Source organism: Sporobolomyces salmoneus, assembly GCF_050403485.1.
Source record: "Sporobolomyces salmoneus JCM6883 DNA, S_salmoneus_JCM6883_v1_ctg7, whole genome shotgun sequence".
NCBI lineage: Eukaryota > Fungi > Basidiomycota > Microbotryomycetes > Sporidiobolales > Sporidiobolaceae > Sporobolomyces > Sporobolomyces salmoneus.
Window position 1 is genome coordinate 484,639 of NW_027481156.1, and position 25,625 is coordinate 510,263.

General features: G+C 52.6%; 7 protein-coding genes across 7 annotated transcripts; 4 read left to right on the top strand and 3 right to left on the bottom strand.

The window, feature by feature from the left end:
• Positions 1-230: 230 nt before the first annotated feature.
• Positions 231-3,040, top strand: JCM6883_000991 (uncharacterized protein; the record flags this gene model as incomplete). Its single annotated transcript, XM_076629999.1, has 12 exons — positions 231-316; positions 428-466; positions 570-606; positions 691-761; positions 835-984; positions 1,060-1,196; positions 1,264-1,355; positions 1,421-1,524; positions 1,589-1,718; positions 1,781-1,863; positions 1,925-2,281; positions 2,350-3,040. 12 exons carry the CDS (start codon positions 231-233, stop codon positions 3,038-3,040), a joined length of 1,977 nt encoding a protein of 658 aa, XP_076490164.1.
• A 657-nt stretch (positions 3,041-3,697) lies between these two features.
• JCM6883_000992 (uncharacterized protein) lies at positions 3,698-5,562 on the bottom strand (the record flags this gene model as incomplete). The annotated part of the gene is made up of 3 exons (XM_076630000.1): positions 3,698-4,816; positions 4,882-5,023; positions 5,108-5,562. The coding sequence occupies 3 exons, from the start codon at positions 5,560-5,562 to the stop codon at positions 3,698-3,700; spliced, it is 1,716 nt and encodes a 571-aa protein (XP_076490165.1).
• A 1,497-nt stretch (positions 5,563-7,059) lies between these two features.
• Positions 7,060-8,459, top strand: OST3 (dolichyl-diphosphooligosaccharide--protein glycotransferase OST3; the record flags this gene model as incomplete). Its single annotated transcript, XM_076630001.1, has 7 exons — positions 7,060-7,280; positions 7,378-7,498; positions 7,558-7,658; positions 7,721-7,922; positions 7,984-8,134; positions 8,207-8,362; positions 8,440-8,459. 7 exons carry the CDS (start codon positions 7,060-7,062, stop codon positions 8,457-8,459), a joined length of 972 nt encoding a protein of 323 aa, XP_076490166.1.
• A 710-nt stretch (positions 8,460-9,169) lies between these two features.
• On the top strand, positions 9,170-13,980 carry JCM6883_000994 (uncharacterized protein; the record flags this gene model as incomplete). Its single annotated transcript, XM_076630002.1, has 5 exons — positions 9,170-10,861; positions 10,932-11,024; positions 11,086-11,393; positions 11,463-13,623; positions 13,690-13,980. 5 exons carry the CDS (start codon positions 9,170-9,172, stop codon positions 13,978-13,980), a joined length of 4,545 nt encoding a protein of 1,514 aa, XP_076490167.1.
• Positions 13,981-14,712: 732 nt separating this feature from the next.
• JCM6883_000995 (uncharacterized protein) lies at positions 14,713-19,810 on the top strand (the record flags this gene model as incomplete). The annotated part of the gene is made up of 8 exons (XM_076630003.1): positions 14,713-17,926; positions 18,003-18,206; positions 18,279-18,447; positions 18,521-18,671; positions 18,740-18,991; positions 19,049-19,138; positions 19,210-19,426; positions 19,494-19,810. 8 exons carry the CDS (start codon positions 14,713-14,715, stop codon positions 19,808-19,810), a joined length of 4,614 nt encoding a protein of 1,537 aa, XP_076490168.1.
• A 1,809-nt stretch (positions 19,811-21,619) lies between these two features.
• JCM6883_000996 (uncharacterized protein) lies at positions 21,620-23,781 on the bottom strand (the record flags this gene model as incomplete). The annotated part of the gene is made up of 13 exons (XM_076630004.1): positions 21,620-21,683; positions 21,761-21,914; positions 21,989-22,045; positions 22,112-22,188; positions 22,265-22,348; positions 22,418-22,505; positions 22,580-22,640; positions 22,716-22,879; positions 22,955-23,056; positions 23,126-23,311; positions 23,390-23,457; positions 23,532-23,616; positions 23,685-23,781. The coding sequence occupies 13 exons, from the start codon at positions 23,779-23,781 to the stop codon at positions 21,620-21,622; spliced, it is 1,287 nt and encodes a 428-aa protein (XP_076490169.1).
• Positions 23,782-23,905: 124 nt separating this feature from the next.
• JCM6883_000997 (uncharacterized protein) lies at positions 23,906-25,422 on the bottom strand (the record flags this gene model as incomplete). Its single annotated transcript, XM_076630005.1, has 3 exons — positions 23,906-24,777; positions 24,847-24,963; positions 25,050-25,422. The coding sequence occupies 3 exons, from the start codon at positions 25,420-25,422 to the stop codon at positions 23,906-23,908; spliced, it is 1,362 nt and encodes a 453-aa protein (XP_076490170.1).
• Positions 25,423-25,625: the final 203 nt, after the last annotated feature.

Below are 25,625 nucleotides of genomic sequence, written 5' to 3' on the forward strand. Positions count from 1 at the left end.
AGCTGCACGTTGCGACTGTATGGAACGGCAGAAAAAGGTTCTAGTCTCGACATGAATTCGAATCGAAACTGCATTCAATCTGTCTACCGTCTTTGCTACGTAATTTCCAATTGACGTGAACGTATTCGAAAGATTGTAAGCTCCGATTTGTTGAAAGCGAAAAACAAGACTAAGGGGAGTTCGTCTTCAACTCTTTCCAACACGCAGCCTGCAACGCTTCTCAAGGCGACATGGCGAACCAGAGACCATTACCACCGAGACGGAGAACGCTAGTAGGGGATCATCCAGTCTGTACATCTCAATCGATGGATGAAGCGTGAGTTCCTCCCTCTCTCTCGCCCTCGTCACTCTCTCCCTCCGACGATGCACCAGCTACGTGCAAACACAGTTTACTGATACATTGAGCGACTTACTTGTATGAGAACAGGTACGCGAGCGGGGATGTAATCGGAACTGGGAGTTTCGGGTAAGAGTCACTCAACAATCACCCCTTTCCAGCCCTTCTCGTCTCGCTTCCATGCAAAGATAGGATGAAACTGACGTCGAAGATGATCTGTATGATATGACAGTATTATTCGGAAGGTCACGAGGAGAACCGATGGACGTGTAAGTCGACACATTCCATCACAACTCGCCAAGTTCCTCTGAGCTCCGAGTCCTCCTACTAACGTGAGTCGCTTGTAACAACAGGTCCTCGCAAGGAAAGAGTTGAATTATGGGAGAATGGACGAACGAGATCTCAAACAACTTACCGAAGAAGTGTATGCAAACTCTCCCTTCTCTCCTCGCAAACAGGTAGTGGAGTTGACTCTCTCCCGCTCTCACCGATGACAGCAATATCCTCGAGCAACTCGGCTCGAACGACAATATTGTTCGTTACTATGAGAGATTCGTCGATAAACCCAACAACATGCTTTACATTCTGATGGAATATTGCGAAGGAGGCGACTTGGCTGGAGTGATTCAGAGATGTAGGAAGACCGGGTAAGATTGTCGATTCGCTTCCTCGTCCTTAGTCAGGTCGGAGCTGACGGCGGCGATTTATTTTCATGTCAAAAGATGTTTGCTGCCAGAAGACGTCGTCTGGGCTTATCTGACACAAATCACCCTCGCGCTCCATGACTGTCACTCCGAGATGGATCTCAACGGCAAGAGGAAACCTGTCATCTTGCACAGAGACATTAAACCCGAGAATGGCAAGCTTACATTCAAAAATTTGCTCGTGTTCACGACTGATCATGCGCTCCGTTTCTCGCGTAACAGTCTTCCTCGACAAGGACAACAACCTGAAACTCGGAGACTTTGGACTGAGTAAAGCGATGCAACAGGCTGCGATGACTCAGACTTATGTCGGCGTAAATTTCCTTCCCCTTTGCGATTCTCGTTCATTCTCATTCTGAACGGATACGCTCTTTCATAGACACCTTACTACATGTCACCGGAACTCATCAACGGTCAACCGTACGACGTCAAATCCGATATTTGGGCACTCGGTTGTTTAATCTACGAACTTTGCGCGGGACAGTGAGTTTTCTCCTCTTCGAGCTTCTCCTAACAAGCAATGACTGAACGGCAATTCGAATGATAGCCCCCCTTTCCACGAAGCTCGCACTCAACCCGAACTGGCAGTGATGATCCGAGAAGGCAAAATTCCGGATCTACCGAAACCTTACACGGCTCATCTTGGCCAAGTCGTTCGGGCAATGTTGAAGCAGAATGTACGTTCTTCCCTGTCGGCTCTCGAAGAAGCTTTGAGCTTGAGCTGATCTCGTCTCGATAGCCGAAACACCGACCAAACACGAGTCAAATCAAAGCTCTGGACACCGTTCGATTGCAAGTCAGGGCCCTCGAGCTGAGAAAAGCGTACGCCTATCTCTCTAACACCTCGTGCTGTATGAAGCTCAAACGTTTCGTCCTGGAACAGTACTCGAGAACTGCGACTTCGAGATCAACTCGTCGCCGAAAGGGAGAAGGATCTCCTCTCTCGAGAAGCTTCGGTCCTCCAGCGCGAACAATCAGTGCTCGCTCGCGAGAACTCTCTACGCTCTTTATCGGATCAATTGAAGGACCGGGAACAGAAAGTCTCAGAGGGAGAAAGGAAATTGAGCGAGGCGATTCAAACTCAACGAGCTTTGGCTTTCGCGGATCGGGAGAACCAGAGGCCTCACATGCATGGATACGGATCGAACGGAAGTCCGATCGTCGATCAAGAGGTTGTCGCACGAGTTGCGAGCAGACCTAGTTTGGTTCCGAGGAGACCTCTCGATGAACGAAGGGCAAGGTAAGAGTCGCGATTTTCACTCTTCGCCTTTGGTGCCACACCGACTGATCTTCACGTTCCTTTAACAGTAACGCTAGTAGCAACACATTTCAAATCCTTCCCTTTCCTCGTATCTCGTCCTCCTCTTCGCTCATGTCCCTCGACGATACTCCGATCAAGACGAACTCGCCTTCGCTTCGACGTCGACTCGCCTCAAAGTCGATGCACGATCTTCACGGTCAATCAGGAACGATGACGACTCCAACTCGGACCGTTTCGATTTCGAATGATGCCTTACGCGCCGTCGCAAACCGATCACCAGTCACTGTCGCCCCTCCGATTCTGTCTCGACCTCCTTCAGCTCCCGTACCCGAACAACCTTCCCTTCAACCTCATCCTGCAGCCCATACTCGAGCCTACTCGAATCCTAATTCCCCTGCACTGTTACCCCCTCTCCCTCATTCGACGTCGGCACCTTCGACTGTCGATCCGTCACAACTCCAGACGTATCGACAGCAACAGCAACAGCAAATTCTCTTCGATGATGACGTTCCTTCTCCATTCCTCAAGAAACCTCAATCGATGCCAATGTCCGGCAGGCAGAACTCGACGGGCGGAGTTGCGAAGTCGGTGAAGCAACCAATCTTGTCGAGGTTATTGGCTAGTCGAGCACAGCAGCAACAGCAGTCACCGCAAGGAGGAGGAGGAGAGCAGTCGACGCAGAGGCTAGAAGGCATCCCGAGAAGAATCTCAATGGCTAGGAAGTCTTTCGGAGTATGATCCCTTGAGCGATCGATCGACTGTGTCCCATCGTCTTCCCATCGCTTTCTTTCCTTCTTCCTATGCTCGACTTCTCAGATACCCAACTTTTTTCGTTTTCATTCCGCTCGACTCGCTTTTTTCTCTTTGCTCTACTTATTGTTTATCTTTCCCTGTTGTCACCACTACACACATCCTCGAGAACTCGCGCTTTACCTCTCTCCACTGCTAGACTTTACCCCCTGCCTCTTTTCGCCTCATCTTAACCCTGTCTCATTATCGAGTCTTCTAGTTGTTCCCCTCGCTCTTCCTTAGGTCTTACATTAATTTACACTATTCGAATCGTGCTCAAAACGCAGTGCTCGAAATAGAGTCGACCACAACGAACAGCTCGCCTGAGATGCAGCTGAGCACGACCAAGGCGAGAATCAGCGCGAGCGACGAAGCATGTAACGGACGAGTCAGACTGCGAGGTAAACGACGGGTAGTGATAAAGATTGGCACAACTGACAAAGAGTGGAGAAAGAACAGATGGGCACAAAAGCACGAATATAAACAGAAGAAGAAGAAAAATTGCAGAAAGCGAGCGTGTCTTTTTTGGGGGAGAGAGGGAAAGAGGACAACAACATCTAGCTAGCTTTCCAAAAGAGACGAATCGTGGTACAAATCATAGTCTAATCACTGAGATTGAGAATGAGGAGAATGAGAACCAGAGGAGGGACTTCTACGCTCGTTCGGATCGTAAGGTTTCAAGCGATTCGTCTGTCGATGAGCCATACTCGCTCGTCGTTCGACCAATCTCGAGCCGGGAGGAGAGACCATCGAGTCTTCGAAAGGAGCCGGCGAAATCATCGGAGGAGGAGGGGCGAGAGGATCGAAACTTGAGAATGGGTCGGAAGCGGCCGGCGCTTGCGAAGGGAGGTAGGAGGAAGTCGGATCTTCGTAGCCGGCCGATACGGGAACGTGAGAGTCGGCAGAGGAGTCGTATCCCATCGAATCCGAGACGTAACTCCCACGTCGGTCGTGATAAGGTGCTCCAACGGACGAGGGAGGAGGAGCGAAGGAGTAAGAAGGATAGGAAGGATGCGAAGAACCATCGATCGAACCGGGCGATAGGGAGGTAGCGAGTGATGAAGAAGCGAATGCCGAACTCGAAGGAGGTTGGTAAGCCGGGTAACCATCGCTCGAGTGCAAAGGATCCGCGGAGGTGTTCGACCATGGCGAAGGCTCGTTGCCGCCACTGAGTACCGGAAGACTGTACCTTCGTCCGGCGTAAGGGTCGTGAGCGAGGAGCGGGTAGGGAGGAGCGTCAGGATGCGTCGGCGCTGAATGAGGTCCGGGGATGAATTCGTTCGTGGCGTAAGTCGAACTTGCTACCGTCGTCGTGTAAATCGTCGATTGATACGCACCTGGTGCGGCATACGAGTGAAGGAGAGAAGGATCGCTGGAAGGGGAGAGGTGTGGTTGTGGCGCGAGCGCCGAAGGACCGGCTTGAGGTTGATGAGGGTAGTGCATTTGAGGATAGGCCGTCGCCGGTGGGCTGGTTCTACGCTGAGAGACGACGTCGTGACCGTAAATCGTTCGAGAAGGGTAAGGTTGAGGTCCAGAAGGGTAAGGTTGAGGTCCAGGGAAAACGTTCGAAGGGTTCGGTAGTTCAGCAGCTGAGGCGGAGAGGACGTTTTGCGGTTTCTCGTCGAAGTGAGCGTCCGGAGGCGAGTTGCCTTCACGAGAAGAAGAGACTGCTTCTCGATCAGCTCGTTCCTTGAGCTTCTTGACTTTGGCTCGACGATTTTGAAACTGTTTAACGACGAGAGAGTGGTGAGCACGATTCAATGAGAATGGTGAGAAGCGCATGTGCTCACCCAGACTTGAACCTCTCGAGGAGTCATGTCGAGTTGTTCCGAGAGAACTTTTCGAGTTGCGACATCGGGTTTCGGGTTCACCTCGAAGTGATGTTCCAGGATTTTGAGCTGAGGCGGTGAAGTTCGTCTTCGATGCTTGATCCTAGAGAAGGAGGGAACGATGGATTCGAAGAGTCAGCACGAGGGGAAGCAACCTCGAAAAGAAAAGAAGAGTTGCGAGACATACCTGAACGGATCGTAATCACTTTCTTGTCTCGAAGGACCAGCTTCCGAACCTTTCGTGCTACTGCTCGTGCTGCTCTCTCTCGAAGGATGATCGAAACCCTGTCTCGATGGATCGAAGGGGGAGGGACCCGACTGATTTTGGAAGACGAAGTGAGGAGTTGCACCTGTGCGAAAGGCGTGTTGATTCGCCTGTTGTTGCTGGAGGAGAGCAGCGGCGCCGTTCGTGTTGTTGCCTTGCAAATTGCTCTGGTGGTGAGACTGCTCGGAGGTCGAAGACGAGTGGTATCCGCTTGAAAGGCTCGAACTCGAAGTCGAGCCAGCTTGCTGATGATGTTGCAGCGGCATGGGTTCGGGCTTGACAGGGCGATGGGAAGAAGAAGGAGTGGAGTTGGACGTCGATGTCGAATTTGTGGGAGGGAACGAGGCGTTGTAAGGGTACGGAAGTTGTTGGCTCATCCTGAAGGGAATCGTGCGAAGGGGTTCGAGTCAGCCCAAAGATCCCATCTGTTATTCCGAGGAGCACGAAGAGCTCGCCTGGTACTCTACAAAGCTAAAGACGGTCGCAAAGAGCCAAGAGGTTGACGGCAACAAAGGGTGGAAGGGCCGCGAGTAATGAACCGATCTTCCGCGAATCGAGACCTTCGAACGCGTTTCGAATGGGTAGATGAGCCGACTGCTTGTGGATTGGGCTAGGACGAGGCTGTTGAAACTGTAGGCACGTCGATCGAGGGAGATGATGTCGAGTTGAGCGATAGAGTTGGTCGATTAATTACCCACTCTTCTTGCTGTTGGCGTTGTCGGAGTCGCTCAGTCGATGGCTAGAGGGATCTGATGACTATCGGTACGGTCTGGCAAAGGACAAAGGAGCAAAGAGGCTCATCCCTGTGTTGGAGGTGGAAAAGAAGAACAAGTTCGAGAACGAAAAAAGGTGAGCGGTCTAGACCCCCTTGCACTCATTGCGTCGCCCTCGGGCGAAAGAGCCGTCTTCTTGACAATGAGTAATGGGTCGAGACTCTTCGCTCTGGACTCTACACTCAGGAGCTCGACGGTAGAGACCACCGCTCGAAAGATCTCTCAAGCAGATCGACGCAGATCGTTGAGTGCTCGGACCCAAGGTAGAGGCGGCCGGTTAAACTTTCGTTCTGTCGCGAAGGTCCAAAGGATCGCATTTTCCGCTTCGTCCACCGAAATCGTCAGCTCGCTCCTCTTTCTCTCATTACTTGATAACCTTTTCATTTTGTTGTGATTAGCTCGCTTGATAGCCTTCAATACAGGCAGCGGAACGTATGAGCGAGGTTCAGTTCCTTCGTACTGGGTGTGGCTGGCCGTTTCACGTCCGCTCAAACGACTGTAGCTCATCGATGCTTGACAGTTCCTGGCGGCCATCCACGGTGCATGCTGGGGACCACTGGTGCTACGAGATCTGGCGTTCAAGAATGAGAGCCAGGTGCTGGTTCGTCCCCTTGAACCGAGCAGGGTAGAATCAGAGATCTTCTGGAAGAATCGAAAGGCTATGCCACACGCAATTCTCGAACATGTCCTTCGTAGCCTTGTTTACTGGCCACACTGCATTGTCAATCATTCTGCCAGATCGGCATTCACAACGAAGCGACTTCGGGTCGAACTTAAAAAAAGAGAATTGAGGCTTCCGCCTACCCGCTTCGAGCTCGAAAGATATTGCATAGTCTCCACCGACCTCGAATCTGAACACACCTTCGGGAGTCTCACGGTGTAGCGCTTCGGCCGCGAGAGTCCAGAACGACAGAGGAAACGTTGGAAAACGAGGAAGCGGAGGGAGGTCGGAAGCTCTGAACAGTGGGCGCAACTCCGATCGGCCATGTCCGGGTATCACGAGCTCATAGCGTCCAAAACGAGAGGTCGTCGCATGCGAGTGAACCGTAGGAGGACAAGAGTCGACTCAGCGAAGACGTTCACCTCTTCCCCTTATCCGACATGCTGCTGTTCCCCTCGCTACTGCTAGCCGGTCTACTCCCCGCGCTGTGCTCGGCAGCAACTCCCAAGCTAGACAAGTACCGTCAACTCGCGAGGAAGCACAACGGATTAATCCCCCTCGACGCGGCTCAATATGATGAACTCACTTCCTCGCCTCGAGACTACTCAGTTTCAGTTGTTCTCACCGCTATGGGATCTCAGTACAAGTGTATTCCCTGTCAGTGAGTCCCAATTTCCCTCATGTCGAGTGTGAGTCGAGGTCCGAAAGAGTCTCGCTGATGTGTTCTTCCTGTCACGACGGAACTTGCTCGTGAACAGTACTCTCCAGCCCGAATATCAACTATTAGCGAAACAATGGAACTCGGCGAAGAAGCAAGATGGGGAAGATCATTTCTTCGCTTACCTCGATTTCGCAACTGCTCCGACAATCTTCCAACGAGTTAGCTGCCCCTCGTTCTTCTCCCCTCTGAGCCAATGCTGACTGTCATTCGTATCTAGCTTGGACTACAAACAGCTCCAACATTCCAGTTATGGATGCCGACTGAGGGATCAAGGGCTGCGAATCAATTGGGACCGGAAGGAGCAGATTTCGGTAGATCGTAAGTCGTAGCCTTCTCACAGCCGCTTTCATAGAAGTGACCGCTCAGATCATGCTGTGCAGTAACTTCCAAGCGGAAGCCATCGCCTCGTACCTGAAGACGACCGCGAAATTGCCTTCGCTCGCATTCTCTCGACCCGTTGACAAGAGCAAGGTGGTCAAGACTGCCGTTCTCGCTCTCGGAACTGTCATCGGAGTCTACCAAGGTCGATCCTACATTCGTGTCGTATTCTCGCAAACCTACATCTGGGCTGGAATGACTATCGTGAGTTTCCTTTCCTTCGTCTCGATCCGAAACGGGAGTCGCTAACATGTCTTTGCGGTAGATCGTCATTCTCTTGATGACCTCGGGATACATGTGGAATCAGATCCGACGCCCTTTGTACTCTCAAGCTGGTCGCAACGGTCAAGTGACTTACATCGCAGGAGGTTACCAATCTCAACTCGGAGCTGAAACTCACATCGTTGCTGGAATCTGTGAGTATTCAGACAGTCGCGTGACCGCTTGGCCTGTCGTGACTGACGGTTTCTGATGCCTTGATGATCCAGATGGAGTTCTCGGATTTTCGACCTACGCCCTCGCGCATATTATCCCAAAGCTCAATGATCCTGTCCGACAACGCCTAGGTATCTACGTATGGACTGGAGTGTACATCATCATGGTGGGAGTCTTGATCAACGTGTTCCAGATCAAACAACCCGGATGTGAGTTCTCCTCTCTCTTCTTCTTCTCTTCTCGCTAACAGCGGAGGAAAACTGACCTGATTCCAATCGGCATATAGATCCCTTCCGTATCTTCTAGCAGCCAACGCAGTCAGAACGTCAAGAGCGCCGAGAATAGACGTTCCTTGAGTGAAAATAGCAACAATATGTCTAAATGATGTTTCGTTCGAAGTCGCCCTTTGATCGCTGATCGCGCGCTCAGGTCGACCTGTTCATTGAGAGAGACTCTGCAGGTCCGAACACGAGAGAAGCTCTTCGGCTAGAGCTGCAATCGCTCGTCGACTTGGAAGCGATTGCTCAAAGCTGAATCTCCAGGTCTGATCAATCTGACAATTCACCTCACCAACTCTCGAGCACGTTTCAGCATCACTCGCGGGCATCACATCGTATCTCGAAGACCTGCTCATCGGTAGCAGCTGAATCTCTTCCGCCGGTCGGAATTATTAGCTCTTCCATCATCATCACTCTCATCTCTCCTCTTTCGAACCGCTCCCGACTCAGGACAACGCAAGGCTAGGCACTGGGCGACTGCCGCAACTCTTGTACCGCCTGTCGATCTGTACAAAGGTGGAAAGTTTGGAAAGGGAGGTTCGATCACTAGCTTGTCCCCCCATCAAGGGCTCTCGAGTCTGTAGTTGGGTCAGTCTATTCAGTTCGTATCACATTCGATCAGATGTACAGAGGTTCAGGAGGGGGGAAATTCTCGACCCTGAGGCGCAGTTCCCCTCGATCTGTCTGAGCTCTTCAAGCGCGACCATCGTGACTAACGCTGTTCTTGAGTGAGTAGGAATGTACAACAACTCTCCGAGATTGAATCATAGCGGTCTTCGCTTACCCCCTCGTTCCGATCCGAGTGCCAGTCCGTCGATTTCTCCCACTTCGACTACTCCGCACGTCTTTCCTCCCTCTTCCTCTGCTTCCACTCCTTACGATCACCACTCCACATCGACATCTTCATACGTACCCTCCCAACCCAGCTCGAGTACCGCCAGATTCCACGAAGCTCTCGCCGCTCGCCCTTTCACGACGCGACATGCCAGCAATATATCAGCTTCTTCGATCGATTCGAATGCGGGATACGATCCGCTCGACACTACATCGCCTATGGGAGATCGAGCTTTCGACACGATGCAGCGGGAGCTCGGGACACCCACGGCTCATCAAGGGTTAGGATTGTCGGAAGCGACTCTGAGTAGCGGGTTACGGGCGATGCCGAGGGAAATGGGAAGACTGTACGAGGAACCGGAGGAATTTCAGGAGATTGGGAGAGCTCGGTCAGCGACGGGGACGCGGAATTTCTCAGATGGAACCACGAGAGGTCAACACGGATCAGGAGGAGGAGGTAATTCGAGTCAGGAGCTAGCCGGTTTCGACAACTCAATGTCGTTCCTTCTCTCGCCCCCGACAAGCTACGAGAACTCCACCGCTTCAGCGAGACACCTCGCGGCAGCAGCCGCTTCGGAAGGGTCGAAAGCGATCCCTCGGACAAGTCGAGTCTTCCCGGCTCCTCTCTTGCTCAAAGGCGGCGGATCGAATCCTTCAAGTCCAATCTTTACGAATACGACACCGCTCTCGATTCCTCGAAGACCTTCAGCGAGTGCAGGAGGAGGAGGAGCGGGTTCGCAAAGCAGTCCTTCCTTGGGTCAGTATCAGAGAGGGAACTGGGGGTCGACTTCAGTCTCACGGAGTGAACGAGAAAGGGAAGGAAGCATGGGCCCGCCTGTCTCGGCGAGTATGAACTCTACCGACAATTCGCGATCAAGTTTGCCCTATCAGCGACATCGCTCTCAGCAATCTTCGACTTCTTCCATTTCCCAAGGGTCTTACCTACCTTACAACAACTCATATTCGTACACGATGAGTGGGACTCGGCATCAGAACAACACCTCTTCGTCCGCTTCGACCTCTTCTCCCGCGTTGGGAAACACCCCTAGTTACCCCGTGCCTTCGAGCTCCTCGTCTTCCCTCTCGACAATGGGTCCTCCTCTCGTCCCTCAACCGAGTATCGCACAGACAACGTCTCTCGCTTCGACCTCTAGCTCTTCCGACCCTCCGATCTCAAGTCAAGCCCTCCTCCTCCACATTCACTCTCTTCGTTCCGCTTCCTCTCCGATGGCTCTTTCTCAGTCTCAAGGTCCTCTCCCAAGATCACCGGCATCTCTTCTCGCTCAACAACAGAGTCACCAACGGATTCGATCGGCTGGATCAACTACTGAACCGGACTCGACTCCAACGGGTCTCGCGCCCGAGAAATCTCCGTCGCGTCCGGGCTCAGCACCTCGACTCGACACAGTAGATCTCAGTCATAAGCGAATCGCGGAAGTACCGATCGAGGTCGTCGACGAGTTGAAAAACGAGGTCGAAAAGTTGGCTTTGGGTTACAATCTATTGAAGGATCTGCCGTCGTACTTTGTCGGGTTCGGGAGCAGACTCAAATACTTGAACGTCAGAGTCAATCTGTTGACTACGTTCCCTGCCGTCGTAAGTAGTTTTCTCCCGGGCCTTCAATCGAGTCCTTCAGCGCTGATCCCTCACTTGAAACCCTCGACAGCTTTGCGAGATGCCTTCGATCGAAATTCTAGACATCAGTCGCAATAAGATTCGCAAACTACCTCAGAATCCTGGGACGCTCGTGAATCTCAAAGTAGGTCGATTCCATTACGAACCCTCATTTCTCCGTCTAATCACGTTTCGTCTTCGCGTAGGTCTTCTCGATTGCCAAGAACCGAGTCAAACGACTACCAACATGGTTTACGTCCATGTCTCACCTCAAAGTGCTCAAACTCGATCACAATCCGCTTGAATGGCCTCCGAAAGAAGTAACGACGTTCCAGACGCCCGGATCAGTCGGTGGAGCTCCCCTCAGCAAGCAGGAAGAGGCGGACGAGATGCAAAGATGGCTACCTGCGCTGATGAGGTGGATGAGGGAGAATCGAGACAAAGAAATCGATCGGGAGCGGGAACGAGAGAAAGAGAAGAGGCGGAAACCGAGCAATCCTCCAGAGTTGCCGATGTGAGTTTGCAGCGCTGTCTCCTCTCGGAAGGAACCCGAGACTCGTACTGACAAAATGGCGCGATATAGCGAGGACGAACGGCTACCTCAAACGCTCGAAGACGCCTCTCGACGTGCTGGAATGCCGCGAACAGAGAGTGGTGGTCGCTTACGGAACTCTCCCAGTCTACCTTCTCTCGAATCGTTCCCTCGCCCTCGGCTTCGCTCGCACAACACTGATCAAGTTATCTCGACGCTCGACGCGCTCGAAACGGATCCTTCAGCTCGGCACAGTCGGAACGCTTCCCATTCGCTCATGCAATCGCTCGAACCGGCACCTCGCAATGGCCTCAAGTCAAAGAAATCACTCCCAGATTTGAGACAGAGTCATGCCGATATCCTAGCAGAACGTCGAAACGGGTCGACAATCGAGCGGGAGGAAAATCGCATCACTCCAGCTCTACCGACCCTCGACAAGTTGAAAGCCGAACGACCACCTTTCCTTCATTCAGTGACCGCGAAAGCGAGCCTCCCGACTCAATCCCATCCCGTCCACAACGGAGACTCCCTCTCCACCTTCTTGTCAACGCCGGTTCCCTTACCTCGAGTCGCGGCTCCGATTGTTCGTTCCGAAAGCGCTCGCCCGATCCCTCGATCCGTACCTGTCGCGACGACTTCGAAATCTCTGCCTCCTCTCGATCCCCCGAAACCTTCGTTCACAACTTCACTCGAGCCGCCGAAACGAGAAGAAGCGGGACGTACGACTCCGACCGAATTCGAACGGAACAGTGGAGCCTACTTCCGGCGTCAATCGATGCTTCCGGCCTCAACAATCGCGAAAGCTGTTCCCTCGGCTCTTCTCGAATTCGCCGAGGCGATTCGAGGCATCCTCTTCTCGCTCTCTCAAATTTACTCGGCTCTTCGACAATTCGTCGTCTTCGCGTCTCAAGACCGTTTACCCGCCACGATTGCTCGATTGATGGGCTCGGCGGATCAAGCGACGAACTCTCTGATCAACGCCCTCGACAGATTCGATTCGCAATCTCGACGAGGATTGCCGCCTCAGAGAATCGTTCGACAAGTGTTCACCACATGCAGGGACAACGTCGTCACGTTCGGACAACTCGTCGCAGCTCTTCAGCCTCAATTGGGTGTACTCACCGCGACAGCCGACGTTCGCTACACGAGAACGCTGTTGCTCATGCTCTACGGTTCGATGGGCGAGATCGCAAACTCGTGGAGTGCGGTGGTTCCCCTCTTCCCTCCTCTCGATCGAGATCCTGCCTCTTGCTCCTCGACAACTGTCGTTCTTCAACCTCCGACTCCATCTCCAACTCTCGAGCGCTCGGTTTCGACAACTTCGACAACTTCGAACGGTACAGGAGGAGGAGGAGGCGGAGCTCGACTGACCCGAAAAAGGTCTGTCACCCGTAGGCACGCGGGATCGTTCAGCGTCGAAGACGTACAAATCGGTGCCGTTTTGCCTCCTGCCGAAATCCCTCCGGTTCCCGCGATTCCTCCTTCGACATCGCTCGACGACCTCGGCATCTCAGAGCAACAGACTGCAGCGAACTCCGCCACGGTGCGAGCTCGACCAACTGCACCATCCCTGCCGAAATCTTCCTCCGCCTCGAGCTTCTCCTCGAATAAGGGTCGTCTTCCTCCAACTGGCTCCCTCCCGCTTCCTCCCGTCATGCATTATCAAGATATGGTGCAGAGTGCGTTCGATCAACCTCTGACCCCAGGAGGAACTGGTCTCTTCGAACGACTTCCTTCCGTCGCTCCCGAAATGCCCCCTCGATCGAATTCTTCCTCCTTCCACACGACGAACGCTTCCAACCCGTCGACGCCAATGCCGACCTCCTCGTCCTCGCACAATCTCGGAATCCCCCTACCTCCAGCCTCGACTCCCTCCTCCGCTTACAATCCTCATCGAGAATCTCGACCAGTTTCGACTTTGAACGCCGACGAAATGTTCGTCGATCAAGCCGATTCGACGATTCAGATCGCTCTCGACGTGTATGGAATGTTGCTCGACTCGTTCGATGATCCTAACGCGCCAACTTCAGCGGGAGCGATCGGAAGGAAAAGAGCGAGAGAGCTGACGGAACTCTGCAAGAACGGAAACGATACGACCGTGAGACTCAAACGGGGCGTTGAACGAGTTCGAGGTGGAGATGGACGAGGGAAACTCAAGTTTACGTCGAACGATGCGAGGAGACTGGGAGATGCTTCGTTCGATTTCGTTCAGGTGAGAGCTTTTTCCCTTTTCCTCTACTCGCTTGTTGACTGACTTGAGGGGCTCCGATCTGATTAGACGGTCATCAAGTTTGCTCGAGCGGTCAAGGCAACTTCAACCGAGGTCTCGTTCGCTCCGCAAGTCCGAGAAGGCGTTGGTCAATTGACTCTCGCAACTCGAGAGTTTGCGAAATTGCTCTCTCAGAACCAAACGAGCTTCCGACCGACTGAACAGACATCTCAACCGAGTCGATCACAGGTCTCTCAGTCTCACAAGGCGTCGACAGGAAGCAATGGAGTCAGCAATGGAGGAGGAGGAGGAGGAAGGGAAGGAGGGGAAGTCAAAGTTCGAGATTACGCGATGATGTAGCATGCACAACCTTCCTTCGAAGACTCTCCTTGGTCTCATATTGTCGAATCAAGAGAGAACAGTGCAAGTAATTTGTGATCGATTTCTGAGAAAGGGGTTACGAGGAGGAGCTCGAACGCGCGAGGCGCTGAGAGATCGAAGTTTCGATTCTTCAACTTTCACAACGCACGACCACATCGTCTGATCAGCACTTACAGTACTACGTGATACGCGCGCCCGTTCGCGCTTCTCTCTCGGGGAGCACGACCTCGACGACTTTGTTTCCTTTCACACTCGATCTCTTTCTCCCACTTCCCGCTCCACACGACTATCCCGACCAACGAGCCGGCTCGAAAGATCATTATAGTAACAGTCAGAGGTCAACTATCACCTTCCGGTAAGCTGCAAGCCTCTCTTTCGGGATCAGAGGGGATGATGGGAAGATAGGAGGTTCGAGCACTCCCTGTGCTTTACCTTGGTTCACATCAGGTGTACATGAGTTGAACTTGTCTACTAAGAGGTGGATAGGTTCAACTTTGGAGTCAGAGAAGTGTTGTTGTGGGGAGGGAATTCACAGTCGTTCGGAACGCGAAATTGACCAACTCCGCCGCTCGAATACAGCTCTCATTCAACTAAGGCCCTCACTCAGACGCTGCAAGTGAAGGAGGAGCCGAAAAGCGGCGGTTTCGCAAGACTTCCTTTCCCCCTTTCTCTCGCCCTTCCTCCCTCCCTTCCTTTCCTCGCTCTGCCGCTATGGCCGACAACTATCAGTTCCAGCCTAGCTTCGTCCAAGCCCTCTACGCCTATACGGGAGCCGATAGCTCGTCACTCTCGTTCCGACAAGGCGACATTATCGAAGTTCTCTCGACGCTCGAAAGTGGATGGTGGGACGGGATTCATTGCGAGACCAAGGTCAGAGGATGGTTCCCGAGCAACTACGTACAACAGATCAGCGAGGAAGACGCTCTGTGGGCGAGAGAACAAACGATGGGCTGGTGGGATGCAGATGGAAATGGAGGACGCCCAAGGTCAGGGACTGGGAGCGGAGTTGAGGACAAACTCGCGCGGGACTTTAGTCAGACGAGTCTGAACAGTATCGCAACAGGAGGAGGAGGAGGAAGTACGAGCACGGGTCTCAGTCGGGATCCATCGATGCAAGATTTCCTCAGCGCTGAAGATCTCACCTCTTTCTCGAACGGAGGCGACATTTTCGGCGAGATTGCCGCAGCTGCTCAAGCCGAAACCGAATCAACTCCACTCTCTCGTACAACCTCGAAATCTCGTCGTATGAGTTCGTATTCGGGCGCTCAATCTCTCCTCGACCCTGCTTCAGAAAGCGCCGAAGAGGATTACTGGGTTCCGAAAATGACGATTCATGGACAGCTATTCTACTACAACACGACGACAGGCGAAACCTCGATGGACATGCCGATTGATGGTCAGGGAGATGGAGTTTACGTCGATCCGAGGGAGTTTAGTCACGAAGAGGGAACGTCGAATGGAACGAATGGAAGTCTCGGAAAAGTCGATGGAGATGAATGGAGCGAGAGGAGAACGGCGGATGGACAACATGTTTATTACGTGAACTTGAGGACGGGAGAGCAGTCGTGGGATCAACCTCGGATTCAACCTCGGAGTTCGACTCAACCCTCGGATCAACTTCGACCTGTCTCTGTCGCCGACAACGCATCACTATTCTCGGCTCTCACCGCTCGACCAGGTCTCGCGACACCTCATGACGATGCGACACCAAAGAGGAATGGGAAAGAACGGGACGGTAGCGTTTGTTCGGACGATTCGGCTCTCGATACGGCATTCGTAGGAGAATCAAGTCGGGAGAGGAAAGCGAGCGCGGATGTCGGCATCTCTCAACTTGCTGTTTCAACAAAAGCGATCGAACGGAAAACTTCGCAAGTTCGCAAGCAAGCTCCGACGGCTGAACTTCTCGGACCACCACCTCCTCCCCTCATCACCGATCTCGGAGAAATCGTCACTCGGTCGCTTCAAGATCTCCTTACAGCTGTCGGTATCGGCGGGGCGTCTCAACGAGAACAAGCTCCAGATCCTTCGAAAGCGGCTGCTAAGGAACGAGATCGCCTCGCAGAACTCGGTGACAACGTAATCAACTCGATTCGACTGATTCTCCATTCGTCAGGAGTCCTCGAACACCCTGTCCTCGTCTCGCCAATCGCTTCCGTCTCGACTCTGAACGAGATCAATGGCCCATTCCCGCTCGCCTCTCCCCTTCCTCCTCCTGTTCTCGCTCAACTCCGGCCCTCCACTCGACGACTAGTGTCGACTCTCTCGAAGCTCACCTTCTCTCTTCGTGCGATCTGGGGACTGCTCGAAACGACACCCGAGGATCAAGCGTTGGAGGAGGACGATTCACCCGCCGACCCCGAAGAAACGCTCCGACGCGAACAAATTCGACAGCAAGTCATCAACGAGCGGAAAGCCGTTGCTGCGAGTCGCTTCGAACACGAGACGAAACTGAGGAGCGAAATTATGACTGGAGCAAAAGACGTTGGAGATCAAGTCCTCACTTTCCTGACGCAGTTCCAAGGGATCGTCGCCTCCGCCTCGAATCGTTACGATGGAAAGCATCTACCCCTCGAGCTTCTCCGTGCTCCCAAAGCTCCTCAAGGCTCGCTTCGAACGAACGCCGCTGCTCTTCTTCTGCCAGGCGGAGGATTCGGAGGAAACTGGCGCGGGAACGGCTTCGTGTCTCTACCAACGCCTCACTCGTCACCGAATCCAGCCGCCGCGAACGGAGGTGGTGCGTCGACGTCGTTGTCTTACGCCTGGCCGATGAGACAGATCTCGAAAGCACTCGCCGACGAAATCGCAAACCTCACTTCCTCGATCGTCGAATCCGCCGAGCAACTGAAAACGGCTTTGGCAACAGAAGAAACTGGATCGGTCGGAGTATTCGAACGAGCAACAGCGGTTCTTCCTCGACTGGCGACATTTCTCACCCGAATCGAAGACATCGATATTGCCTCTGCAATCGATTTCCAACTATCGCGGAGCCACGATCAACCCATCTCTCGACCGGTGTCAACCACGACCGGAGCTTCGACCGATACGGAAGAAGACCCGACCTCGACTCTCGCCTATCGACAGAGCGTCATCGAAGCGAAACCGCTTCTCGCCGAATTCGAAACCCGCAAACAAGCTCTTTACGACATTCCTCCCCGACTTCTCGCCGCTCTCCAATCACTATTCCTCCCAAATCCCGCTCATGTCGAAGAGGATTCTCCCAGATCCGCATCTCAACCAATTGCCAACTCTCCCCTCTCGACTCTCGCTCTTCCGACCTCATTCGATCCCGCTACTCAACCACTCGACGTTGTCGACGACCTCCTCTCATTCCTCCCTCTCCTATGTTCGACGCTCTCCTCTCTCGCCAACATCGCCGAGATTCAGTCTTCTGCTCCTCAAAACCTTCGAAGTGCACCTCTCAACTTCCGATCGAGCCTATTCCCATCGAGAGCGGACGATAACGAAACGGCTCCTACCAGCGTCGCGAGCGAGTTCAGCCGGAAAGTCGAATCCGAAGCGTTCCACGAGGGACCGAGATCTCGTCAAAGTCACGCGAGTAGTGCGATGAGCAGTCTCAACTCCCGAGACAGCGTCGACAGCGATTTCTTCTTCTCCGGTGCCGTAGCCGACGCGAGGGCGACTGGTTCTACAAGCTCTCTCCCACAACAATTCTCGCCTGCAACGACTTCGACCTCGTCGCTACCTCCAGTCTCTTCCGGAACCGGTATCATCCGCACTCAGAGCACCTTCAGTCGAAGTTCGTTACCCGGAAACTCTGAAGCTCATCAAGGAGGAATCGGACTTCCGCCAGGCTGGGATCGAAGACGAGGTAGTGTCGCAACGACCACGAGCTCGGCTGGAACTGGAGAAGGAGCACGAGGAAACAGTCTGACCCCTCTCGCCGAAATTGCTCAAACTTCTTCCCGTGAGTTTGCTCTCCTCCTTCTCTCTGAACCTCTTTCCGAAACATTGCTGACTGATTCGAGTTGTTCACCCGTCAGTGTCCCCGACAAGGTCGAGTTCGAAGAACATTCACAAACTTCTCGGAGAGGGAGCGCCAACGGACGCCGCTTTCGAACCTCCGAAGCCTTGGTACCTCGAACGAGATTATGGCGACGATGAGTTGTCGTTTACGATGGAGAACACGATCAAAGGTGGTACTTTACGAGGGTTGGTCATCGCAGCGACAAGTCACGAAGGACGAGGTAAGTAATCGATTCTTTCGCTTCCGCCACTTTCGGGAACTGATCAGGCTCTTCTCTGCTTCGTGTGAACAGTCGACAGCTCCTACCTCTCTGCCTTCTTAATGACCTACCGAACGTTCTGCACCGGTCATCAACTTCTCGATCAACTCGTCGAGCGTTACCTTACAACGGAACCGGAAGGACTCGAGGAGAAAGAGCTACAAGAGTGGGAGTCGCAGAAACTGAGACCGATTCGAGCTCGGTAAGACTCAGCATCCTTCTTGACTCCACTCCTTCGCGCGCTGATAGTCAGCGATTGATCAACCGTTTCGCAGTGTCGCGAATTTGCTCAAAGCTTGGGTTCGAGAACACATGGATCACGAGGAGACGAACCGAGATCTACTCCTTCGGATACGAGAGTTCGCGATGAACACGATGCTTGAGAAAGGACAATCTTTGCAAATCTGCAAGAGTGTCGACGAAAGAGTAAGTCATGCATTTGCACTCTTTCGTTCGAGCTTTTCGCTCCGAATACTGACGTCCTGCCTCTGTAGATGCAAGGTGTCGCACCTCGAGCTATCGGCAACTTGGCTCCTGGTCCTTTACCACCACCGATCATTCCGAGGAATCTCAAGAAGATCAAATTCCTCGATATCGAACCTCTCGAGCTCGCACGTCAACTCACGATCATGGACGGACGACTCTTCCAACGTATCACTCCGCAAGAATGCTTAGGTAAAGCTTGGCCGAAAGAATTCGGAAGTGAAGCAGTCAACATCTCGGCGATGATTGACATGTCAAACGCTGTGAGTCGAGCTTCTCGAAGATGAGAAAGACGGCTGCTGACGTATCTCGCTCGGCAGATCACTCGATGGGTGACTGAGACGATTCTTGCTCAAGATGATCAGAAGAAGCGAGCTTCAATCGTCAAGCATTTCATCGCTATTGCAGAGGTAAAGCGCACAACCTCCTTCATCCTTTCTCGTAGATGCCGTGCTAATATGCTGCTTGATTCCGACCGTAGCGCTGTTTGTCCCTCAACAACTTCTCGACTTTGATTCACATTATTGCCGGCCTCAATTCGACTCCGATCCACCGTCTTCGAAGGACGTGGGAAAGTGTCAGTCAGAAATCAATGGTGTCTCTCGGAGTGCTCAACAACATCATGAGACCCGACAAGAATTACAAAGAGTACCGTGACGTTCTGCGAAAAGCTGCTCCTCCTTGCGTTCCCTTCCTCGGTGAGCCCACTTTTATGCTATTCTGCCCCCTTTATCGCTTCGCCTCCTTACCTCTGAGCGTGTACAGGCGTGTATCTCACCGACTGGACTTTCATCGGCGACGGAAACCCCGATATGCTTCGAGAGAAACCTCATCAAATCAACTTTCACAAACGTCAGAAAGCTTCCGAGCTCATCCTCATGATCAAACTCCACCAAGCTACGACCTACAACCTCTCGGCTGTTCCCCCTCTCGCAACCTTCCTTCAGGAGCAACTTTTCCCTCGCAACGTCGATCTCGCGAACGACGATCAGAGACTGTATGAAGTTTCTCTTCAACGAGAACCTCGAGAACGCGACGACGAACGTATCGCCCGACTATTGGGAGAATCCGGCTTCCTCTAGATCGATTCGATTCCTGCTCGACTCGTTCATTCCTCCCTCTTTTTTGACATTATTCCTGTTGTTTTCTTCCTCCTTCCCGTGTCTCTTACGTACCCTCAGTATCAGCAGTGACACTGTTATTCTCGCAGTATTGATTGTACTTCGGCTTGCATGAGATCGATCAGTGGAACGTATGATTCTTTGAGAACGAAACAGTGTCTATTTGCACGACTACAGCTCAGGGGAGAGCCTGGTACGGATGATATCACTAGTGTCTGTCGTAAATCACGATGCTTTGAGCTACTCGAGTGTCTGCTTGAAGTCGTCTCGAACGAGAGTCCAAATTCATCGATTGTGAAACTCCTCGCTCCCGATTCCCTCGATGTGGATTCAACGGGAGACAGAGATAGACTATAGGAGTTCATGCCGCTGTGGCGACCCTGTGCTCGAGCGTCGGCTGCTCCCTCCATCGATGCTACCTTTGGGGGAAGTGTTTAGGCCAGGATCGGTCTGAGTTCGATTGAAGCACGGTCGAGTAGGCGAGACCTTTCCAGACCCGAGAGGCTGATCGAAGGTCGCGACTGTGGGGGAGGGAGAAGGATCGGAGCGGGAACGTTGATGTTGAGCTCGGAGAGATGGGCGATAAGGTAAGAAATAGAGGTCTGGGGTAGGCGGGGCGGTCCAAGGTGTCTACAAACAGAGCAGATATAGAGGACTGTAAGCTACAGCGTCCGTAGAGCAACTTTGGGATTGAGCTCGACCTTACCTCCGCAGTAACGGGTTTCCCTTCTTGTCTATCCCTTTCCCTCTGTTCTCTTTCCCGTTCGCTCTTCTCTGTCTCCCGATCGAGTACCGAGGGAGGGATGCTGAGGAGGTCGGAGAGAGAGGTATAATGGTGGCGGTGATCAGCGGTTTTGGGTCGTTTGGTCGGTCTTCGCGCAAGCGGGAACGAATCGGAACAGTTCGAGAGATCAGATAGTGCGGTCGTCGGGGGTGATTTTGGGGCGGGAGAAGTGGGTAGGCATGGGTTTGTTCGAGACTGTTCACGAGAAATCATCGATCAGTCTTGAGACGATTGGAGGAAAGTGACGATACATACCCGGCTCGAGATGGACGACGAGGAAGGCGTCGTCGGTGTTGAAGATGTGAAGGAGAATTTAGAGGAGAGAGGAAAGTTGACCATGTCGTTTAGAAGCGAGTTTCGAGAGGTGTTTTTGTTTGAAGAGGCGGAAAGAGGACGAGACTGGAGCTAGGAAGAGTGAGGAGCGCTTGACCTGCAAGGCTGAGTGGAAGCGACGAGAGAGAAGAGGACAAGGGGGAGGGAAGACAGAGATGGAAGGAAACGTGAAGAGAAAGAAATTCGAGGTTGAATAAACCGGCTACTCCAATTCGCTGTCAACAACCCACCTTGTCATAAGGCGGTGCATTGCCCGAGAAGTCCTGCATGCGAGGTACGTCTTACGCCGACCGATAGCGATGGTCGCCGACGGTGCCTCGAAACTTCAATGGTCAGATGAATTTCGGATGCTCTGACGGTAGTTGAGTGATCTAGCAGGACGCGAACAGACTGAAGGGTGACAAACATCGATATGCGGGTCCACGCGCTCGACGTTGTCTCACCGAGTAGGCGGTCTCAATCGAAAGGAATGTCGTGCGAAGATCTAGGCAGCTCAGACCACGCGTCAACACAAGCTCGATTCTGCAGAAGAGCGTGACATCCTTCGACGTGACTCGAGAGCACTGTGACGTGTAGACGATTGGGTACTGCTGTGTATAATATTGCGGGGAGGAAAAAACGACGAAAACAAAATCGCAAGTTCACCACCCGAGTTACTGAAAAGCCTGAGAGCCGGTGATAGCCTTTCCGAGAATAAGGCCATGAATATCGTAAGTTCTACCGAGAGTTGTCATGAAAACTATCAGTAAAGCGTCACCTCTTCTCGATAGATACGAAATCACAGTAAGACTGACCCTTCGTAAGTAGATACGACGTGAGCGTTCGCGGCGATACGAGCGATCGGGTATTCATCTGAAGCAGCGTTTCCACCGAAGACCTCCATGAGGATTCGGGAATGATACAGAGCCTTTTGACAATTGTTGCGCTTCATCAGAGATACCATCTCGGCTGCACGTTGCGACAAAGCGGAAAATCAGACACAATCTGCGAGAGGGCGGATAATCCGAAGAGAAGAAACGTACGTGACCAGTTCTTGCTATCCTTGAGACGACCGAGCTGAACACACGAGACGAGACCAACTGCGCAATGGAACGGTTCATTAGTATCTCGTACAGAGCGTACACACACGATACGAATCGACTTACTAGCTGCCTCCATGTGAGCATCGGCGAGCTTCTTCTGCACGAGCTGGAACGCGGCCAAAGGTTTTCCGAATTGTTTGCTATTTCGCGCGCGAGTTCCGGTCAGTTCAGCGCCGAAGACGAGACAGCAATCAAGACTTGAGGTAGGGGACGTACCGTTCCATCGAGTATTCCCGGGTGACTCGGATCGCTTCTTCGAGAGCTCCGATGATACCGAATGAAATACCAAATCGAGCGTTACTACCGTGATCATCGTTGAGTCAGTACCTTGTGGCACGCCTCAGTTGAGAGCGATTAGCTGAGACTCACTTGAGACAGGAGAAAGGACCTTTCAATCCTTCGACGTTGAGCATGTGAGTCTTGGGGACGGCGACCTCGTCCATGAAGATTGATCCAGCTGGAGCACACCGAGACAGTCAGGCTCGATTCAGCATACGAGCGTAGTGAGAGGTAGGGAGGCAGACGACATACTGATACTGGCCCTCAAAGCCGTTTTGTTCTTGATCGGAGGTGCAGTCAAACCTTTTTGACCCTAATATCGTTCCGACATCGTCGCATCGTTAGCTCAGATCGAAGTGGGATTGTTGAACGGGAAGAAAGATGTCACCTTGTCCATGACGAACCCACGAATCTTACCGTCCCACTTACATTTCGCCCAAACGACGAAAACATCGGCGATAGGAGAGTTCGAGATCCAGGTCTTGGCTCCCGAGAGAAGGTAGCCGTCCCCTCCAGGGGCTTCGACGGCTTCCGTCGTCATTCCAGCGGGATCTATTGAAGAGAGAGTTTTCGAAACCTTTGAGCTCGAGCGTTGACACCGCGAGACGAGAGAGAAGGAATGCGTACCGGAACCATGATCTGGTTCAGTAAGACCGAAACAACCGATCAATTCACCCTTTGCCAACCCGGGTAGGTATCTCTCCTTCAATTCTTCACTTCCGAACGCATCTGTCAGTCTCGTCCCATGTCAGCTTCTCCTGCCTTCTTAGTGGCTGAATATAGACACTGATAACTGACTGATGGGGTGCATGACGAGCGAAGATTGTACACTCATGGCGGAACGGTAACCCGAATCTACTCTTTCGACTTCCCTCGCGACCAGTCCGTACGCAACCGAACTGACTCCTGCGCAACCGTAACCTTCGATCGTAGGTCCCAATAGACCTAGTTGACCCATCTCTGACAAGATCTCACGTTGGAAGTCTGTACGATGCGCGAAAACAGTGAGGTTCTAATTTCCTGAGCCGAGCCGCGGTGGGGCGATACGAGAGGGAAACTCACTCTCTGAGCGGTAAGCATCCGTGACCCGAGGTTGCAAGTTCTCTTGAGCATAGCTCCTCGACATCTCCCTGTTCCAGCAGCCAGCAAGTGTGCGAGTCAGTTGAGTTCGACGGGATCCCTGCAGCTGTTCAAACAGACTCACATGATCGACACTTCCTCCTCCGTAAGCATCGTGCTCTCTACCTTGAGAGGATCCTCCCATTCATAAGGTGCGAATGCAGCAGTCTCTGTCTCGATAGAGGGATGAGCTTTCGGCAGAGGCCGCGGGGTAAAAGTGAGAGAAAGAGGAACTCACTCGCGAGTTGTGCGGGAGCTTTCGCTTCAGACGTGATAGATCTCACTGACTGAGTGCGAACAGAGTTCAATTGTCGAGCGGCGAGGCGGAATGACATGTCGTTGAGAGATGTTGAAGAGAGAGAAGTTCGCGTCTTGCGGAGATTTTTGGAAGTTCAAAATTCACCGGTATCAATGAAACCCGAACATCTTGTTCGAAAGTTGCTAGAAATAGTCGCTGTATTACTCATAGCTCTTCTGCAACAAAGTCAAGGCTGAATCTAACTCCCGAATTGAGTCATTCCCTCTCCTACGTTTCTTCTTCGACCCTACCCTCCCTCCTGTTCTGCTGAGCTCGTCAAACCCTTCTACGAGATTCAATAGTCTCTTCTTTCTCTGCCCTTGTCCATCCGTCGACCCTCCAATCCTTCGCTCGACCGTTTGTTCCAATCCAGTTTCTCGTACTTTTCGCATCGTCGCTTCCTCCGCCCGTTTCATCACTTCGAGTTGTAGCTGTGACTTTGGTCTCTTGAACACCGATCCTCCTCCTCCTGTCTTGCTAGTCGAATAAGTCCGAGAAGTCTTCGAGAGATTCCCGATCCAATCTTCCGCGATCCCTCTCGTTCTCGCTCTCGAACTCATCACTTCTTCCTCCTCATCGGCCTCTTCGTCCTCCTCCTCATCCTCCTCGTCTTGATCGCTGCTCTGATCGATTCCCTGAGCCTCATTCTCCCGTCTCTGTAACTCCTTCTCCCGTTTCCTCATCGCTTTCTTCTCGACCCTCTTCCTCAATTTCTCCAACCCTTCAACTTTTCCCCTCCTCAACCACTCGATCTCTTCTTCGATCCCTAACAACTTTTGTCCGATTCGATCCATCATACCTCCGCGGTGTCGTTCGGCGGAACGAGCGTCGCGGATGAGAACGGTAGGGAGGTTTGGAGGGTGAAGGTAGAGCTCGGTAGGGATCAGGTAGAAGAGGGGTTTTGTAGGCGAGAGGAGAGAAGCGAGGACGGTAGTGACGTCGTGAGAGGGAGGTGGGGAGAGAGGAGAAGAGTCCGTAGGGTCGAGAAAGGGAGAAACTTGAACTGGGAAAGTCGTGAGGTATTCGAGAGTAGCTGAACATAGCGTGAAAGGGAGAGAGAGTCAGCACACAGTATAGAGAGCTGACCATCGACCCCACTCACGGATATCAATCTTGAGACACTGTTGAACTGTACTCGAAGGTTGAGTTTTGCAGAAAATGAAAATCGCGAATAGTGCGCCAATTTGACGCAACGGGGTCTCCTTCGAGTTGAGGTGCTCTGTAGAGCCAACGTGATTGATGCAGATGTGCTCTCTATGCGTCAGCAAGCGATACTCGAGCAGAAGAGAGAGTTACGAGATTTACCTGCGAAACCTCTCAAGACACTCTCACCCCAAGGCGCCCTCAGCGGACCGTCCGTTACTCCCAACAAGTGAATCAGACTCCATCCCTTCTCCTTCCACAACTGCTTAAACAGCTCGAACGGACTCCTCATCTCTCTCGTTCCCTCTTCTCCTCCCGTCGCAGCGATCTGGTGCTGGAGTTCGATTTCCCATCGATGTTCGAATTGATTGAGTAGAGCGTTGATGTCTTTGTATAGCGGTGTAATCCATTGTTCGGAATGAAAGAACAGGCGAGATTGAATAGCGACTTTGATCGGTTGAGACAAGCCTAGTTGTACAGTCGGTGTATGGATAGGCGGTGGACCTATGTCTCGTTCGGGAACTCGACGCGGCATGATGAGGTGAGATGCAACGAGTCTTCGAGACAGAAAGCAACTTTCGCTGTTTAGCCGCACGTGATCAAGAAACTTTCGAACCCTTGGCAGCGATACGACTCTCTGAGCTGTCTCGTCGGGAACCGTGTGGTAGAGAGGAATAAAACGAGGAGTGCTATGTATTACTTATTGGCTACATCTGAACAGAATTCAATTATGTTTTG